The following is an 18,970-nucleotide window of genomic DNA, read 5'->3' as shown; positions in this document are numbered from 1 at the left end:
TTAAAAGTTTCAGTTGAGAACTAAACTTAGATGAGTTTTTACTTGATCAAATTTAATTCAATTATCGTTCAGTAGATTGATTTATCTCGTTCAGTCTTAACAAATAATAATGAAAAGCATACCTAATAAACTAAAGGTAAGCTTGTAAAGTGCACGCGCACAATTGTTTTTCTTTCATTTCCACGCCCAGAAAAAAAAAAGTGTTGGCTCAGTGCACTACACAGCAAGGGTGCTTTGTCAATTAAACAACAGGGCTTGGTCTTTGGGTTGCATTTATCTGCGCCTCGCTTTGCAACTCGAAAAGAGTCTTTTTAGATGTTGGCCTCCACTCCACAGAATCTAATTCTTCCTTTTCTGTCCCCAACACAGGATTGCTTTTCTCTTTTATTTTCCTCATTCCAGCATTTCAACACGGATACCCAACCGATCATGATTTTGTTTTCTCAAATCTATTGCATATTGCAATCGTCATTTTACTTTAGTTTTGGATAGTGGATAATTTGTTATACCCTACCCACTTTTTGCAGTTGGAAAATCTTCTTAGTTGGTAAGAAAAACCTCAAGATTTGGCAGTCTTCACTGTAGAGAACAATAATGTATACATTAACACAATATTATATATAGATACTAAAATAACAAATATAGAACTAAGGCAGTGATGCCGATGCGTTTGTTAAAAAAAAATTGTTGTGTTTGGATTGTCATTTTCTGTGAGAAAATTGCGTCGTTTTTCGTGATTACATTTTTTTATTATCTTTTTCTCTCACATATATCAAATCGCTATAGTAATTTTTTCATGAAAAATGATAGAAAATGCAATCCAAACGGGGATGCAGCAACGCGTAAAATTACAAGAAGTTTTATTACTCATTACAGATTGTACTTCACAATCAATTGCTTCCATCAAATTCGACTATAACACATCTCCAGCACTAACACTAACTGCACTCTGCAATCAGAGTAGTGATTGCAGAGAACCTATATTCGCCTCTGGATTGCAGTGGTCTTCTTACCACTCCACAAGTCCTGCTCAGTTTTTGACTCGTAAAATAGATCCCCTCAAAACGTAAAGTATATAGCTTTCCCAAATATTAATTATTACATTCTCTGCTACCTGCCCTCCAGGCTCCAGTAAAAGGTTTAGAAGCGAGCGTAAAAGATTCTTTCCATTTGACCCCCAAAGTTGAAAGCAAAAGGTGCAGATCAGGGACTACCTTTGCAAATTGAGAAAAAGACGAGGACATATTCCTAAAAAGATCCCACACTATTATATTCCCTTGTCAGCAACTACCACAGAAAGTGAACCCAACACAGGCTGCAGTGCAGAACCCAGGTGGTTAAACGTATTTAATTTTCCCAACCTTCAAGTCCACGTCCATGTGCGACCCAGCACTCCTGCTTCCATCCCTTCTCAATTCCCCAAACTTTCAACTGGTTTTACCTTCATCTCCATATTTTTAATTCATGGGTTCACCGAATATTCCCCAGTAAATCCACAACAACGGACAAAGTGCAGCCTCCAATCTCAGGTCAAGAGAAATGACCTCCGTTTCAGCTTCCAGGTATTTGATAGCTATCGCTCTCCTCCTCCTGTATTTCGAAATTGTATATGCCGACTTCAACGTCTCCTTTGCTTCCGAAAAAGTTGATAAAGGTCCAAACTTTGAGTCTCTGTTTGCTTTTTATGGTGATGCTAAGTTTGTTAGCGGCCATGATAAGTCAGTACAGTTATCTGGTTCAGTTGCTCCTAGTGCTGGGACAGTCTTGTATAAAGAACCCATTAAGCTTTTTGAACGTAATTCAAGAAAGATGGTGTCTTTTGTTATGAACTTTGTCTTTTCCTTGTCAAGTGAAAATGGGGATGGTTTAGCTTTTGCGATGTCTCCTATGGGTAATCCAGTACATGTGTTTAACGGTGGCTCATCTGGAGTTTTGGCTGCCGGGAGCAAAGTAAAGTTCCTTGCTGTTGAATTTGAAACTTCAAGGAATAACAGGTACGGTGATGTCAATGGAAATAATGTTGGGGTTGGCTTAGCTAGTCTTATTTCTGTGAAAATTAGCAATTTTTCATCTGTTAATTCGAGTTTGAGCAGTGGGGAGAAACTGCAGAGTTGGATTGATTACGAGGCAAATTCAAAGAGATTAGAAGTGAGGTTGGCTAAATTAGGTGAAATAAAACCTCTAAACCCATTACTTTTCTACACCGTTGACTTGTCAAGAATGTGGGACAAAGCTGAAGTGCTTTTTAGCTTAAGCTCAGCAAGTGGGAATTCGTCACATAAATGTAATTTGTATTCATGGAGCTTGAAGCTCAGGAGTATTCCAAATTGGATGCACTCGGAGCCGTTGGATCCTGCCGCATTTGTGGAGAGGAGAAAAGAGCCGAAGGTCCATGAGAAAAGTGATTGTGCCTTGAGAATCCTTGCAGCGCTGATGTTTGGCACTGGATGTGGAGCTTTGGGGGCATTGCTTGTGTTGTTTTTATGGACTCTACTGGGCTATAAGCGTCCTGTGGTGCCAGAGGATTATGTAGTGCGACCTGTGGGGTTTGAGTACGCGAAACCCATCAGAGATGGTAAGAGTCAACTAGGTGCTTGACTAGGTGAAATCAGTCGAGTTCTTATCAGTTTGTTTGTAAATCCTGCTAAATTTTTGTGCTGGTATCTGTAATATTATTGCATGGCTGTAATTTCATGATCAATCATCAAAATACAGCTTCACATTTAGTTGATGAAATTTGAGAGCTACTTCTGTATATGATCTATAAAATGGGTTAAGGCCTCGTAGACGTTAGATGATCCAGTGGTTACCCATCCCTGATTGCTAATCTTCGATAGTTTCAGAATCTTTAATGCTAATGATCTTGGTGCTTCGTTCTGAAAACTGACAGCTGAAGTCTTCCTTCCGTATGCATTCAAGGTTCAATTAGGGTCCGCTATGGTTTTTAATTGGAGAAATTGCCCTTCGACGAGAGAGAAAAAGAGGGGCAAGGACAATTCTAAATGGAGGCCTTAATCCAGTTGTCTTGGACTTGTTTCTTTCAATCAACTATAGTTTAACAAATTGCAGGGTCTTAATTTCTTTTGGGCACGTAGGACCTAATTTACTCTCTTTGGTTGAAATTGCATTGTTATGTTCGTTTTCGCTTCGCAACCTTCTCCTGCTTGTATTGCGCCTATATATTTTTCTTTAACTGTTACAAAATACTAGAAAGACGTTGGAGCACCTCACCATGTTGATGTTTACTAAGGGATGTTGGTGCAAACCGAAGGGACTTGTGTCTCTTAATCATGAGATATCGGGTTCGAAATATGGGAATGGAAAAGATAATGTTGGGAGAATTTCTCCAGTAAGAGATCCAATCCAACTCGAACAGAATTAATTGTAAATCGTAAAACGGATGCGAATACCTGTTGGTTATACCAAAAAAAAAACCCATATTCATGTTTAATGTACTAGAATTCATATCGGTGCTAAAAATGTACTTTTCACTATATAAAAAGAAAATCAAAATTTACTGATTTTTAACCGATCTAAGTAATGCGTCGTGAATTGGTCCGATTATCGGTTATGCTGCAATTTGCAAATTGGCTATATTGCATGTGGACAGACTAAAACCCAAAATTTTTAAAAATAAAAAAAATGAAAAAGGTCTGCAAATGATAAATGTACGAAAGAAACGAAACCCGTCAAGGATCAACCAATATATAAAATCATGTTAAGAGTGTTAAAATCATTTGACTTTCTTTTGTGTTTATTTTTTCATTGTCCCTTCTCTTTTTATCTTTTCGAAGCTCCTATACGAGAGTGGTACAAAAATTAAGACACACGGCAAATTTTCATAATTGCATTGACGAACTATGGCCAATAATGCAATTTATGGGCCTGAGTTCCAAATCGTGGCAAAAACAACTTCATGCATGTCTCCTCAATTTCAACCACAAGTTATTACTAAGAAATACTAGCAGCATTTCCTTTTTCGGTCAAGCAAGTTAGTGGTGTCTTGTGAGTATATTGAACTTTATCTTTTTGCCTCTAGGTAATTATTCACGTAATGTAACAATTTTTTTTAAGATAAAAATAAAATTCCGAGAAGGATCCCTCCCTCTGTGACTCTGTCCACGTCCAATTCCTATCCCCTTTCTTCTATTACCCCTATAAAATGTGTCTGGTTGGAGGCTCCAATACTCAATAATACGAAACTCTTCATTTTCACTGCCAAACAATTCATAATTCGTGGAGATGGGTCTGATTCTGGGAAAGATTACCGTGGAAACACCCAAATACGAGGTAATTCAATCCACAGCAGACTACGAAATCCGCAAATACTTCCCGTCTGTAATTGCAGAGGTGACCTACGACCCCACCCAATTCAAGGGCGACGAAGATGGTGGATTCATTCTCCTTGCTAACTATATAGGCGCGGTGGGCAATCCCCAGAACACCAAGCCAGAGAAGATCGCGATGACGGCTCCGGTGATCACAAAAGCTTCAGAAAAGATAGCCATGACCGCACCGGTTGTGACCAAGAACGGGGGAGAGGGGCAGAGTAAGTCGGTGACGATGCAATTTATATTGCCGGCCAAGTATGCAAAGGCGGAAGAAGCTCCGAAGCCGGTGGATGAGAGGGTGGTGATTAAGGAAGAAGGAGAGAGGAAGTTTGGGGTGGTGAGGTTCAGCGGGGCGGCAAGGGAGGACGTCGTAAAGAAGAAGGTGGAGAATTTGAACAGGTGTTTGGAGAGGGATGGATACAAGGTCACTGGGGAACATGAATTGGCCAGGTACAATCCGCCTTGGACCTTGCCCCCTTTGAGGACTAATGAAGTCATGGTTCCCGTCGAGTGATTCCTGCATGTTGTTGATTTTTCTGTCTTCAGTTTCAGACAAGCTCTCTGATAATCCCTCCTGATTCAGAAGGGAATAAACTAAAATAAAGAAAGAACTTGATCGGGGGGTCAAAAAAGGAAGCAGGCAAATTCATCTACTAGTACTAGTTTCCGTGGTGGTAGCATAACTGAAAAGTAATCTGGCTCTGTGTAGTACTTTCAGTGTGTTAAAGTACCGCTAGTAGTAGTCTTTATTTTTTATGTTATAATGAGGATATCATCAAAATTCAAAATTATGTGAAGCTGTTGTATTAGCTGCATTTGCCTTTTTCTTGATCATCAGTTGTATGAAAAGCAGCAATGGAAATGGTAACTACATTCACAAAATCTAATGCCATCGGATCGGTTCCATGCCATGTCCATGCTACTATTATGTTTTGTATGGCGGTATTATTATTAGTTACTAAACTACTACAATACATGTCGTCGAGAATAAAAGGATTCTAATATACGTACAAGTTTCTTCGTTGAGAAAAGGGCTGGGACAGGAATTTTGCTCGATTAGAAGAAAGCTGCAAAATGACACGAGCTGCTATTTGCCATAAACTGGTAATGGCACAGAGCCAAGAAAGATAACCTGCTGTATACTTAAAATTCTTTATCTTGCAAGTTAACCTGTGTCCGTCAGTTTAACCTTACCCTAAAGAGGCCCGGAGTACGGTTCAGTCTACGGCTCCTTTTAATTTTTTAATTTTTTTTTTTGGATATGACAGACCTACGCTACACTATTCTATATTAGACCTATACTATACTATTCTATATTAGAGGGAGGGGACCTGAACAGGTCCAAGGATAACTAAAGGAGATTGAATCATCACCGGATCAAACGGATGCACAACGCATCCGTACGTACTTTTTAAGGTTTGCGCCTCTTTTAGGGTTGTTATTTTAATTACAAGAATGATAATTGGATTATAGGTGTTCACAAAAATCACACCTCAACGTTCATAGAAATGGATAAAGTACCATTAAAATTTCAATGTAAACAAATTAGGCAAATTTTTCTTTAAATTGAGGCGTGCTTTTTCCAATCTTGACCTAACATTTGTCGATTCTTTCACTCTGTAAAAATGCAAAAAATAGCTATGCCGAATTGAACTGGTATATCATTTGACAAAAAAAAAATTTGATTTGGTATATGATTCATTGCTATTTCTAAGATCAACTCCAGCTTGATTTGCTATATTATGCGATTTTTTGTATTGCAGTAAAGACCAAAAAAGATAACCAAAAATATATATATATTACTCCATGAAACGAAATGTAAAGGTAAATTAGTCTTTTCATATGATATGAGAACACCACCAGGATGGTCAACTTGGCCCGTTAAATAGTTCATTCTGAACCGGTTCGGTGGATGATGACCAAGCAGAAGTAGCGCCAGAATTGAAACAACAAACCCCTTTAAAATAGTTAGCCCTTTTTCCCCTTTTTTTTTTTTTTTTGTTGGGTAAGATAGTTAGGAAAATTTGTAGAATCGCAAATGGATAAACCCTAAACTGCAAGTCCGAACCATGGCAACCCTTCCATTTCGTACACCATCTTTTCTCCCAAACTCTCATTCATTTGCCTCAAACTCACTAGCCCATTTCCAAATTTCTACCATTTGGCTGGTCCCCATTCCTGAAGCTAGAACTTTTCACAAACTCTTGCCACCCAAATCATCTTCAGATGACGATCCAACCACCGCAGAACCGCCAAAGCCTTCCCGCCGAGGCCGCAAAAAAGCTCGGTCCACCACCACCACTTCGTCTTCCGCAACCTCGACGACAAAAAGACCCAGAGGACCTCGGAAAAGCCAACCACAGAACACCCAAAATGATGTACCTGTAACCGATAAACAGGAGGAGCTTGATTACTATGATGATGGTATTGATTTCCCGTACGAGTACCCGCCTCTAATCTGCTGTTTTGGGGCAGCCCAGAAGGAGTTTGTGCCCACCATAAGAGTGGCACCGGAGCAAATGCACCCGGATATCTATTCTCAATGGAAAATGCTGCAGTGGAACCCTCCAGAGTTTGTTAGGTCTCCTGGCGGACCGCCTTCCAATGTGGCTGTTTCTCACGCCAGGCTTGGTGGGAGGGCTGCTTTTATGGGGAAGGTTGGGGATGATGAATTTGGAAGAGAGATGGTGTTGCTTATGAATACTGAGAAGGTGCAGACGAGGGCAGTGAAATTCGACAGCAATGTGAGGACTGCCTGTGCCTATATGAAAATTAAGCACGATAATGATGGCAAAATGAGGATGGAAAAGGTGAAAGAATCTGCAGAGGATTCGTTACTAAGCTCCGAACTGAATCTTGCCGTGCTCAAAGAGGTAAAAGAATAATTTAAACAACCAAAAAAAAAAAGAGGATGTTAGGATGTTTTTCTCCTATATACAACATAGCAATGAAGGAATTTTTTACTTTATTAATTGTCGATTTATGGTTTACTAGTTACTTAATCAATTATGTTCTTCATTAGTTGATTAGGCGCTGTCCCAGTACAGGATGCTTCAACCCCCGTTGCCTTATTTTTACTTTATCTTGGCTTTGCTGGATTAAGAATGTTAGTTATCTTATTGCATTGTTGCCTTTAAACAAAGGTCTGTTGTCTGCACAGAGGAAAATGGATGTACTTATGTACATTTGGCTATTAGATTGGAGATTCTATGAAACAGAGGACAATCTCTGCCCTACCCGGATAGTTTTTCTAATTTGAAGTAACCATTATATCCTCGTGCAGATCAAGTTTTAGAATGGGCAATTCTGGGATAAATCTAATTATGTCCATACTCTTACGAATTCTGCTAACAGATTATGTGATAGAGAGGTCAACTTGGAGTGGCTAGTGAAATCTGCACGCAGGGATAAGATCCATTAGTGTGTTGATTTTGAACTATTTCTGTCCGTGCTCTTATCGTTACCACTGATTTAGAGAAGGTTCTTCTCTCTTCTGACTGCTGTATTCTTGATCCCAGACGATTTGTCTTGAAGTAGTCAAACTTTGGGCACTGGGAATACACTTTTAATACTGAATTTGTTTATTATGGTTAGAAAGTGTTTATGAATTATGAGGTGAATTTGATTGAAACAATTAATGAACTAGAACAAAGTTTTAAGAGAAAAAAAAGTTTAGTGACTAATATTGATGCTAGTTTTTCTTCTTGTTTTTTTTTCAGGCTAGAATGTTCCATTTTAATTCTGAAGTCTTAACTTGTCCTTCCATGCATTCTGCTCTTTTTAGAGCAATTTCATGGTCTAAAAAGTTCGGTGCATTGGTTTTTTTTGACCCAAATTTCCCATTGCCACTATGGGAGTCACGTGATATGACCAGGGAAGTGCTCAAGAAAGCCTGGGAACAAGCAGATATCATTGAGGTCTCAAAGCAAGAGCTCGAGTTTCTTTTAGATGAAGAACATTATGAGAGGAGAAGAAATTATACGCCTCAGTACTATGCTGAGAATTTTGAACAAACAAGTAAACTGCGAGATTATTATCATTATACTCGCGAAGAAATCTCTCCATTATGGCATGATGGGTTGAAGCTTTTGTTTGTCACAGACGGAACACTTCGGATACATTACTATGCTCCTTCTTTTGATGGGGTTGTGGTTGGCACAGAAGATGTGCTAATAACACCATTCACTTGTGATAGAACAGGTTCTGGTGATGCTGTTGTGGCTGCAATTATGAGAAAGCTAACAACTGTATCCGAGATGTTTGAAAATCAGGATATTTTGGAGAGGCAGCTTCGTTTTGCTATTGCTGCTGGTATAATATCACAGTGGACTATAGGAGCTGTACGCGGTTTTCCCACAGAAAGTGCTACTCAGAATCTGAAAGAGCAGGTTTATGTGCCATCAATGTGGTAAAATCGGCAGTAGTCATGTCAACGAGCAAAATACTCTAGTTTCTTTCTATTAGATCTTGCTGTAATCTGGAGTTAGAAACACCAAGAATTCGGTCTGTGAGAGTCCACTAGTTAGATTTGTTGTTTCTATCGGACCACTTTGTCCAACACCTAGATTTTTAAAGGACCATTGAAATGATGCCGTGGTTCTTTCTTTTGGTAATTGACTCAAGTATCAAATGACATTGTGGGCGAAGTTTATACAAATACATGGATCTCACTTGTTGGTCCATTGATGTGATCCTAAAGCAGAATTTGTTCCTATTGCAACTTCTGGTATCGACTGCTAAACCAAGCTTCTGGTCCAGAAGTGATAAGACTGGTGTTAGGATTTTCCTTATACTATTAGACATTTAACAACGACCATCTTCTTTGCCTGCAATAATTCTTTACGCTTCATCATCAAATCTCCCCGTTGTTGCAGTTCTTAGGGTATGTGGGTGTATAATTTGCTTTTCCGTTCATTCCTCCCTCTGTTATTGTTGTATATTGCAATTTTCTGGTATTGACTGCAGAACCCCAAGTTTTGGTCCAAAACTGATGGACTTGCATTAGTTATAATCCGTTTCTTATGGATTCTCGGGTTATATTTCTTGGAGTCGGAGGATGATGAGTTTTCTGTAGCAGATTTTCTTTATTGTGACCAGGAACGTATTTATGACAGTAAACGTGTAACTAAAAAATTGAGTTGACAAGGCCAAAACAAGGACAAAATCAATAAATGAAAGAATATCTGTACTCCGTATTTTACAGTGCCTCTCATAATGGGATCCAAAAAAAAAAAAAGGAATTTCTCCCTCTACCGTATCCTCCAAAATTGAATCATGAAGGGCCCGAATCGCATTGCTGCTACTTCTTGCACAGCCCACCACTCTCTGTTTTATATCTTATGCTCTACGATTGAAATTATTATTTACACTCAAAAACAACTATGAGCCCTATCTCTGTGATGCTATTCTTGAACTAGTAATAAATTTTCGGTGATGATGTTGGCTTCTTTCTTGTTCTCGAGATACATTACAAATACATCCAGGAAACGGATTAGAATATAAGTTCTCCTCTAATCTTGGTGATTCTCCCGCCTGTCTAATATATGGTGCTCCAAGCCTGTTCTCATGTAAACTCTTGACTTCCGAGGCAAACTGTTCCCATGATAACGTGCCCACATCCAACATATCCATTAGCCTAACTAAATTGAATCTGAAAAGAAGCAGAATGCTGAGAAGATTTAGTAACGCCCAAAAAAAAACAAAAAGGCGCTGAACGTGAAGTACAAAATAGCCAGCAGTATTGACAAACCTGTCAGGATTTATCGTCTTTCGAAACCCATCAAACCTTCTATGGCCCTGTACAGCCTTTGCCATGTTCCCATCGTATGTGTAAACAAAGACGTCACTTTGAAGAGCTATAACGTAATCCAGAGCAGCAAGACGATTCTGATAGTGTTTTAGTTCCTCCAACTCTTCCTCTGTTGCAAGAGTGGAGTGCGAGAAAACGTTTGTGTACTCTGCCCGGAATGCATCCATACTATTATTCCCATAGATTTCTCCTGCAACTATGTATATTCTTGTGGTTGATGGATAACCCATGGCCTTGAGAAAGAGACCCGCCTCCCTCGGAGACATTGGGCAGCCTCCTTGGAGTCGCTTTTCTTCGCCGTCTATCTCTTTCTCTTTCCAGTGCTTCACATCGTACCTCATGCGCCGAAGCTCCTCAACCTCCTCTCTACTCAAATTGTGGCTGCAACCGGTGAATGCAAGCATGTCTTTCTCGTACCTGCGCTCCACATTATTCCTCTTGGTAACTAACTAAAAAGCCGAAATTTTTTGGGAAGCTTAAGTTATCACACACAGATTTGTGAAAATACTTGCCTCAGATGAAGCGCAATAAATGGTTCGCCATCACTTCTAATTCTATCAACCAATTTTCTCCCAAGCTCCTCAATCTCTTTTGTGTATCTGAGAGCCACGTAATTTGCCCGACACCGAAGCCTCTGAATGGAAGGCGCAAGGCCGTTGTTGGCAAGACGTGAATCCGTGTGGGTGAATTTGATTACCTTGTGTTTCTTTAGCAAGGAAAGAATTTCTCCTCTGTAGTAACTAGGCTGCAAAACAAAATTTTTTTTTTTTCCTTTAAGAAATCTGGACCAGAACTTGCAGAGATTTCAATGATTGTTGGTTCCCTACCTTGGACCAAGAAACAGGTGCCTTAGGAAGGGGCTTAACTGATGATGCCAAATGGGGTGGCAAAGAATCTACTATCTCAATATCGTCTCTTAATGTGCCAATGAAATGCTTCCAATCAAAAATATCTTTAAAATCACTGCAAGAAAAGAACAGGAAAATGTTCAATAAAGCAAAGAAATGTACCGGGCTCAAACAAAAATTGCTTGTGATGAAAAACGTTATATGTATCTTTAAATATATACCTGGGATCTGTCCAGAATGACTTGTGATCAAGAGAAGGAAGAACCAAAGTAGCATTCATAATTTTTGCTATTGCAACCATGTCACATATCTGCGTTTACATCAAATATTCATCATTTTGCATAAGCTAAAATTAACATTGAGAACACATTAAGATCGAATGACTATCGACTCACTCCTGTTCGCATTTGATTTAGCCCTCCATTAGCATGAGCTAGAATATAGCCATTTGTTTCCGATCCCGTCCCTGAAAGATTTAGTAATAACTTATAACTTGCTGTTTTGCAGGGCACATGCTATCAAAATATAAAGCCGGACTTTACTTATTCGATTCCTCGGCCGACCAATGCATTGATAGTAGTTATCACTGTTTGGCTTCACCCATATTTCCGGAACCTGTTACAGAAAATTCAACTCGCAATTATATTGAATGATAATTCAATCTACAATTACAACATCCGACTGAGAAAAGTAAACTAACCTGCTAGCCTTAGCATCATCCAATGACAAAAAAAAAAAAAAAAAAAAGAAGTTTACGGGTTGCTACTACTGGCTACAAGATTCAGTTTGCTATTACTAACGAATCCTCCAAATTTGAATAGGTCAGACTCCATACTGCAGCATTCCAACTCCCCAAAAAAAAAAAATTTAGAAAAGGAAAAATGAGTAGAGCCCCATAAAAGGAAAAGAAAAGAATTATGAATTTACGGCCACTGAAGGAAAAATGAGTAGAGCCCCATAAAAGGAAAAGAAAGATTGGCTGGTCCACTGAAGGAAAAGAAAATTTACGGCCAAGTAAAGTAGTAAACTCTCAAGTATCAGCCGTTAGAAGGGAATAAATGGCGACAACGGTAAAACTAATGATTAGAGAAGCAGCCGTACAAGAAATCATGGTCAAAGGCAACTAAGCCAGGATTCAACGTTTACGCGCTCAATGGGTTGCCGCCAAATCAGCTGTACCCATTTACAATTTACAATTCTTTTCTTTGGTCATGGGTCAAAATTGTTAACGAGAGAGAGGAAGAGGAGGCACCCCACCAACCCAATGGAAGCCGAGTAGAAGGCTGCTACGGAAACTAAACACCTACAATCCTATTTCGCAACAACTACAGTGATTCAGAGACTTTTGAGGAATTTCCGATGGATTTTGATCGAAATGTGCCAAAAAGACAAAAAAAAAGAGCTGAATCTTCAAACTGACTGACAAATGCTATTTGGAAAGAGATAGTTGCGTAAGCAGTGCAAGAGACGGATAAACCTGGAATTTGACGCATCATTTAGTACAACATTTGACATGGGACTTACAGGGTATTCAACCATTTGCCTTTTATGGAGAAGTCCGGCAGATAAGGCCACCGCCGATTCTGTTATAACATGCTGATCACGAGCTAAGCTGGTCTTCATATTCTGAATAATCGGAAAATCATCCTTTCTCTTCTTGGATTGGTCATGTAGACTAGCATCCAATACAGAATACTTCAAAAATATAGATGCCACCACCAAAACCATAAGCAAACTGATAAGCGTACGCGCAAAATTCTTTTTGGATCCCAGAGAATGCAACAAGTTATGGAAAACCACGAAAAAATTCGTGACCCTTTTACGTAACAAATGGTGGTAGTGTAGATGTTGATGAAGGTTGTGGGCAGGAGAACCATTGTTATAATTACAATATTCCTCGTCGCCTGCACAACCAACCTGAAGACGGTCGAAAGAAGTCTGTGTATGGACCAATAATCTGTCGGAATCGCTCATCATCGAGTCCGGAACGCGCCGGCGATGGGTGGGTATGGGACTTCCGCTCCCAGAATTGGTGGTGGTTATGGCGCTTGCGTTTGACATTCCTCGGGAAAATTTGAATTGAAGCCAGAACAAAGTCGTCGAAGAAAAGGAATAACAAAGAGAAGTGGAAAATCGAGAGGAAGGGAGAGATAGAAGTTAGTAGAATTTACGTGCACTGCTTTGTTCTTTGAGGTGGCAATTGGACAGATGGGACAAGAGGGTCGTCTGGTTTGTGCTGTTTCCCTTCTTTCTCTCCTGTAACGTTGTACAGAACGAAAAGCAGGGAGAGGAGGGGGCTACGCTTTCACGACGACGGAGAGAGCCAAGGAAAAATAGCTGACATGTGAGAGTTACATGGAATTTGAAATTCTAACGCGATTAGAATTTTGGTGATGTGAGAAAAGAAGAGCTCTCCTCCATGCATCTTACTTGAGATCATCATATCATATAGGCAGCGGAACTTATACCTGAAATTGCACTCGAACTTTGCCATTCAAGGACAATAATTTCATAAAAATGTGGACTTGGGTATGGTGGTGTCTGTAATATTGAAGGACCCAAATTTATTAGCCTTTATTGTGCAAAATCTGGCCAAACAAATTCAACTACTTTTATCAATTTTGAACGAGAGCTCGCTCGTTCAAAATTGATAAGCGCACTTACAATCAATTAACTCGGAAGGAACTGGGTAACGCTTTCATTCTGCGTGCATTAGTGCAATTAGCTTCATGTACTAATTTCGAAAATTAATATTCACACCCTATCAATTTTTCTTCTGCTTAAATCATTTATTTTTATTTTTATTTTTATGTAAAAGGAGTGGCAATTACAAATGTTATAATTCTCTCCAACGTTCGTATTTGAGAATAGAGATTAATTAGGGAAAATTAAACAATAAAGAAATACCAGGCATAAAAGCGTATGACATGAAGAGAAAAAAAAAAGCTAGGCAACAACGCATATAAAAATCGGTGTAGTACTGCAGAATTCGATATTTTGTTGTGTTTGATTGTATCAATTTTTACAAGTTTCCAGCGAATGTAAGGAGATTATCTTTATCTTAATTAAACTTAGTCTAGGAAAAAAAAAAACTTGTGTCTATTACTTCATGTTTTTCCTAATGGTGTGTTTGATAGTACGTCTTAACATATTCAGATTTGAACCTATTAAGTTTAGGTTGGTTATCAAACGCATCTTAACATATTCAACTTTGAACTCATTAAGTTTAAGTGCTGAATTGGACTATCAAATAAGGACTAAATTTAAACTAGTTCCTACATCACAAAGTTCTCTTTTTTTTTTTTTTTTGAAAAAGCTACATCACAAAGTTCAAGAGTTCATGGATTAAGACATATTTATAAAAGGACAAAAGATAACTTGGATGGCATAACAGAATTAATTAAACATGGTGAGTTATTATCTTTACTTTTTTTTTTTAACTTTATTAGATGATAGTTATTTTTTTTTTTGGCGGGGGATGGGGTCTTCTTTTATGCCATCCACCGGCAACCTATGCATTGTTTTAAACATATGAATCTAATGATTCATCAAGGCGAGGACAATGAGTGGCATGTTACATGTTAATCACTTGGGAAGCATAAATCTTGAAAAGGCAGATTTTGTACGGATATTTGTTGCAATAAAATTCACATGGACCAGAGTAAGATTTTATTTTGAATTGTTATTTTTTAAAATTTTTGTAAAAAAAAATGTATTATAATAATTTGATGTACGCGAGATAAAAAAATGATTGAAAATATATTTATAAAAAACGTAAAATTTTTTGGATGAAAAATGACGATTCAAACAAGGCCTAAAATGTGATGAAAACCGAGTAAAGAGTCTTCTTAGTGATAATAATTAAAAGATAGATGATTCCACTAACTAAAGCGTGTGATGGGATAATATGAACTTCCACGCCAAAAATTGACTTGAATTCGAATTGGAAAGACTTAATCAAGAAATGAAGCAAGCGCTCCCTACTGTTGTGTTGCGTGTCCAGTGGGCGGTGGCAACCTCGCCGTACACGCGTCACCAAATCCATCCACCGTCTCCGCCTACCCTGCTCCATTCAAACCACATTAAAGCTTTTCCCAGTAAGTAAATTTTTCTTCTGGGAAAAAAAAACGAGTAAGTAAATTTTTCCGTCTTTTTCACTTTTTTTTTTTTTGTTAAATGGAGTTGGAGTATTGCGATTTGACAGCGGTTTTTTTTCTAAAGAAGTATTAAAAGAAATGTTTTTTGGTTGGGCTACATTTGGATTGAGAAATTTGAAGAATTCAACTCCTTCTAATTGTTTAGATTATTAAGATATATTTAAATTTACAAATCACTAATTATTTTAATATTTAAAATGTATTTTAATAATTAGTAAATTATAAATTTAAGTACTTCTCAAGCAATTCAAACTATTAGAGTGATTTGATTGGATTTCATATCCTTCATCAAATTTCTCGATCTAAACGAATCTTAATAAAAAGAATTTCGAACTAGTCGTACATTCTCTGGTCGTTGCATCTTATCTTACTTACTTCGTCATTACTTTTGAAAATAAAAACAATTGACCAAATCAATATTAGCTCAAAACAATTACTGTAAGATATTGAAACTTAAATTTTTGGAATATTTTTGAACATATGCACGATAATGAGTTTGAAAATTTGATGCTTTTACTGGAAAACTAGCATCGGAAGGGGGGAAGGGGAAGAATGAGTGAACTCTTAAATGGGCATGGTAGGTGTACTGTGATCTAAAACCGACGTCAATGACATATTCTTGACATGCAATAACTACATTCTTGAAATCTTCTTTTCTACATGTTAATCTAATAAGACTTTTTATGTTTCTTTCCCCGCAGACTTCAATATATTGGAATTGTGAAAATCACTGGTCTGACCGGGTCATTGCCATGGATAACAGCATGGATACATGACATCCAAGAGTTGACTACTTTGTTTTGTTTTACAAATGCTCCTTTTGTCTAGAAATAGTGAATAAAAATAATCTAAGTTTTCAGTTTAATGTCCAAGTTTTGAGCGATTATTAAGATGTGAAATAAGTCAACCCCAATCTGCTGTGTTATTGGCACATTGTAAGATTCGAGCCTTTGCTCGTTTATAAATACTTTTGATTCAAGTAATACAATACTACTGTTTCGCTAAAAAAAAAAAAAGGCCGTGTCATTGCCATTTCTTTGCACGAGAAAATAAGAGAAATGTTATTTGTATTTTCTTTTTGTTAATCACACTCTCACTATTATTTTAATCATATAATTTTTATTTTATTAGACTCTATGATAAAATAAATAATAGAAGTGCAAATAACGAAAAAAAAATAGTGTCAATAACATTTCCCTTAAACAAAAGAGTGTTCACATCGTAACAGCATTCAACCAAGTGAGATTCCTTTACACGTTGGTGGGATTTATTCCACATCTAAATTAAGCAGAATAAATTTTAAGTGAACTGCTAAATTAAGTAGAATAAAACTTAATATTTGAGGACACTCTAACTTTATATTGAAATAGTACTATCCGAGGAGGGTTGGGTTGGGTTGGGTGGTTCGGAGGAAAGAAGTGTAAGTGAGAATCTTTTATTGGAGGACAACCTAAAAGAAATTGAATTAATTTTATATACTCTGACAGTGTATACATTATTACGGTTGGATGCATGACATATATATAAAATTTGATATTCAAATTCAAATTATGTATTTTGCATCCAATAATGGAAATATATATATATACACTCAGCATATAAAAAATTAATCCTAAAAAATTTATAATAAACCTTCGATAAAGTTGCCTTGGGTGGACCATCCCTCTCTAAACTTTTTTTCTCTTCGTCAAACAAAATGTGAGAGATGGAGAGAACAAAATGCAGATGGTTTCACAAGACGAGCAGTCCGTTATGCCACAAAGTAAGGGTAGAAAGAGACAATATGGTTGCATAGTTTCACCCATTAACAGTGTTCTCCATTTTGGGTGGGTTACATTTAGTTTTATGGCGAGGTGATTACTCAAATTCACAAAGCAGAAATAAACAAGACAATAATATTGTTTGAGCTTTGACTGAGGCATTTTGTACTCAGAGATATCTAATAAATTCTGATTTGGACAGGGATGGATGTTTACTCTCAACTACTAGAGCATTTAAAGCAAGAAAACAAAAGGGAAGGTTTGGACCTGCTCATAAACTAGTTATGGTGAAGGCAAGATTTATTTGGAAGACTTCTTCTCATTGCTTTTGTGGATATTCCAAGTAAGTAGCCTATCAATTATCATGATGCTCCGAGTTGCTTTGTCATCAAATTCAGAAGTTAGGCGTACGGTGACTCTTGACTGGAACAATGGCACCAACAGTTACAGCTGAATACAGTTGCAAATGAGATCGATAAACTCTTTCCGTCGTGATTGGCACGACCATTTTTCAATCTCCATTACCAATGATTGTAGAGAATCTCTTTTGTTCTTTTTATTATTGTTTTTTCCTTTAAACGTTTTCACGTTCAATTGGTCCAAAGAAAATGTGGCGTGTGTCAAAAGAAGAACAATAAAGAATTGAGAGAGCTGGGAAGAACTTTTGCAATGCCAATTGGCAAGACCCATATTTGTATTGGTGCGGTGAAGGTTTTAGCTTTTATATGGCATAGTATCAAGAATATATAACGCGGTCTGGCACAGCGGGCATCCAGACGTGCCGATCAATCATTGAAAAGCTGATTTGGTTATTAATGAGGAATCTGCCGTACGACATTCACCGACAGCCAACTGCACACATACGCTATTTATTCAGCGTGACTGCTTGATCGGAATCCGTGTAGCTGCGCAAAGATCAGATTATATTAAGGAAAAGAATTTCAGATCAGGGTTCTCCTGTGAACGAGGGGTACTTTCCACGGTAGAGATATGGAGTATTTTTGAGTTGGACAGTAAATATTAAATGTAGGATATCAATCAAATTTTAATGTGTCTAAAAAATGCATTTAAGCGAATGCTTTGGAATATTCTATTCTTGTAGCAGTCACCGCTTCAGGCCCTACTTCTCTGCAATTTTTGGCACCGTGTTCTATATGTACCATGGGGGAATATTTTTTAATTTTATTGTGTTAGTGTCTATTTTTATTATAATAATATCTATATTCCTTGAATTAATCGAGAACTTCCACGTCGGTGAAACTTGTTATTTTACATTGTTATATTTACGTAGCCATCGAAAGATCACCAACTTTTAGTTTCTTTCCCTTGTTCTACGGACATGACATGTGTTTTCATTTATTAACAAGGATTAGAATTAGTCAAACTTAAAATGTCCATGTCCCTTCTTAATAAATGAAAATATGTCATACGTTTCAATATGTATTGTGTGTGAAAAATGTTTAGATTGTAGTTTTCTAACCAAAATAGTTTACATTTTTCATTCCAATATGCATCAAATCACTACAGTAAATTCTCCTTTGAAAACTTCAAGAAACGGCAATCCAAAACCCAAAATATTTAGTTAGATGGATAACATTGGGTGAGAGATATTACAATTTTCAATAATTGCCAAAATTTATTATGTTGTTTTACACGTCCATGTGATGTGTTAAGTGTTAATACTTGTTGGCACTTTGTCATATTCTATTAGATTGTGGCAGTCGCAGGTCTCTTATCCATCCTTACTCTCTAACATTCACCTAGCAGGCCAGCACGAGTTGCCTACTCCATTTGTCCCAAAGTATAGCATAAATTCCGTGAGCCCCCAAGTCCCGAGTGCTGATGCGAATGGTTTATTGCCAGAGGTATCTAATCTATTGGGCATCGGGCATTTGCATCGCCCGATTTTATCTAGGGAAACAAATCCTCTTCATTCAACAGGATGTTATTTGTCCTTGTCATTATAATCATCAAGAGCTCGACGCAACACGAGATTTATTTACCAGTTACCACATCATGTCGAAGTTGGCAGTCTTCTCGTCATAGTTAGCACCACAATTTTATG

At 37.7% G+C, this 18,970-nt stretch overlaps 4 protein-coding genes across 4 annotated transcripts; 3 read left to right on the top strand and 1 right to left on the bottom strand.

The window, feature by feature from the left end:
• Positions 1–1,146: 1,146 nt before the first annotated feature.
• Positions 1,147–2,798, top strand: LOC113695287 (lectin-like protein LEC). Its single transcript, XM_027214325.2, has one exon. The coding sequence runs from the start codon at positions 1,540–1,542 to the stop codon at positions 2,596–2,598; it is 1,059 nt and encodes a 352-aa protein (XP_027070126.1). The 5' UTR covers positions 1,147–1,539; the 3' UTR covers positions 2,599–2,798.
• Positions 2,799–4,095: 1,297 nt separating this feature from the next.
• LOC113695291 (heme-binding-like protein At3g10130, chloroplastic) lies at positions 4,096–5,213 on the top strand. The gene has a single exon (XM_027214327.2). It carries the CDS (start codon positions 4,243–4,245, stop codon positions 4,843–4,845), a length of 603 nt encoding a protein of 200 aa, XP_027070128.1. The 5' UTR covers positions 4,096–4,242; the 3' UTR covers positions 4,846–5,213.
• Positions 5,214–6,263: 1,050 nt separating this feature from the next.
• Positions 6,264–9,029, top strand: LOC113695046 (fructokinase-like 1, chloroplastic). The gene is made up of 2 exons (XM_027214005.2): positions 6,264–7,204; positions 8,051–9,029. The coding sequence occupies exons 1-2, from the start codon at positions 6,401–6,403 to the stop codon at positions 8,741–8,743; spliced, it is 1,497 nt and encodes a 498-aa protein (XP_027069806.1). The 5' UTR covers positions 6,264–6,400; the 3' UTR covers positions 8,744–9,029.
• A 424-nt stretch (positions 9,030–9,453) lies between these two features.
• On the bottom strand, positions 9,454–13,515 carry LOC113695503 (O-fucosyltransferase 19). Its single transcript, XM_027214629.2, has 8 exons — positions 12,513–13,515; positions 11,531–11,603; positions 11,384–11,454; positions 11,210–11,298; positions 10,968–11,103; positions 10,653–10,885; positions 10,081–10,557; positions 9,454–9,981 (listed from the first exon to the last, which is right to left on the bottom strand). Exons 1-8 carry the CDS (start codon positions 13,047–13,049, stop codon positions 9,720–9,722), a joined length of 1,878 nt encoding a protein of 625 aa, XP_027070430.1. The 5' UTR covers positions 13,050–13,515; the 3' UTR covers positions 9,454–9,719.
• Positions 13,516–18,970: the final 5,455 nt, after the last annotated feature.

Source organism: Coffea arabica, chromosome 6e, assembly GCF_036785885.1.
Source record: "Coffea arabica cultivar ET-39 chromosome 6e, Coffea Arabica ET-39 HiFi, whole genome shotgun sequence".
Taxonomy (NCBI): Eukaryota; Viridiplantae; Streptophyta; class Magnoliopsida; order Gentianales; family Rubiaceae; genus Coffea; species Coffea arabica.
Note: the sequence above shows the minus strand (reverse complement) of the source record. Positions and strands in the feature narration are given on the sequence as shown.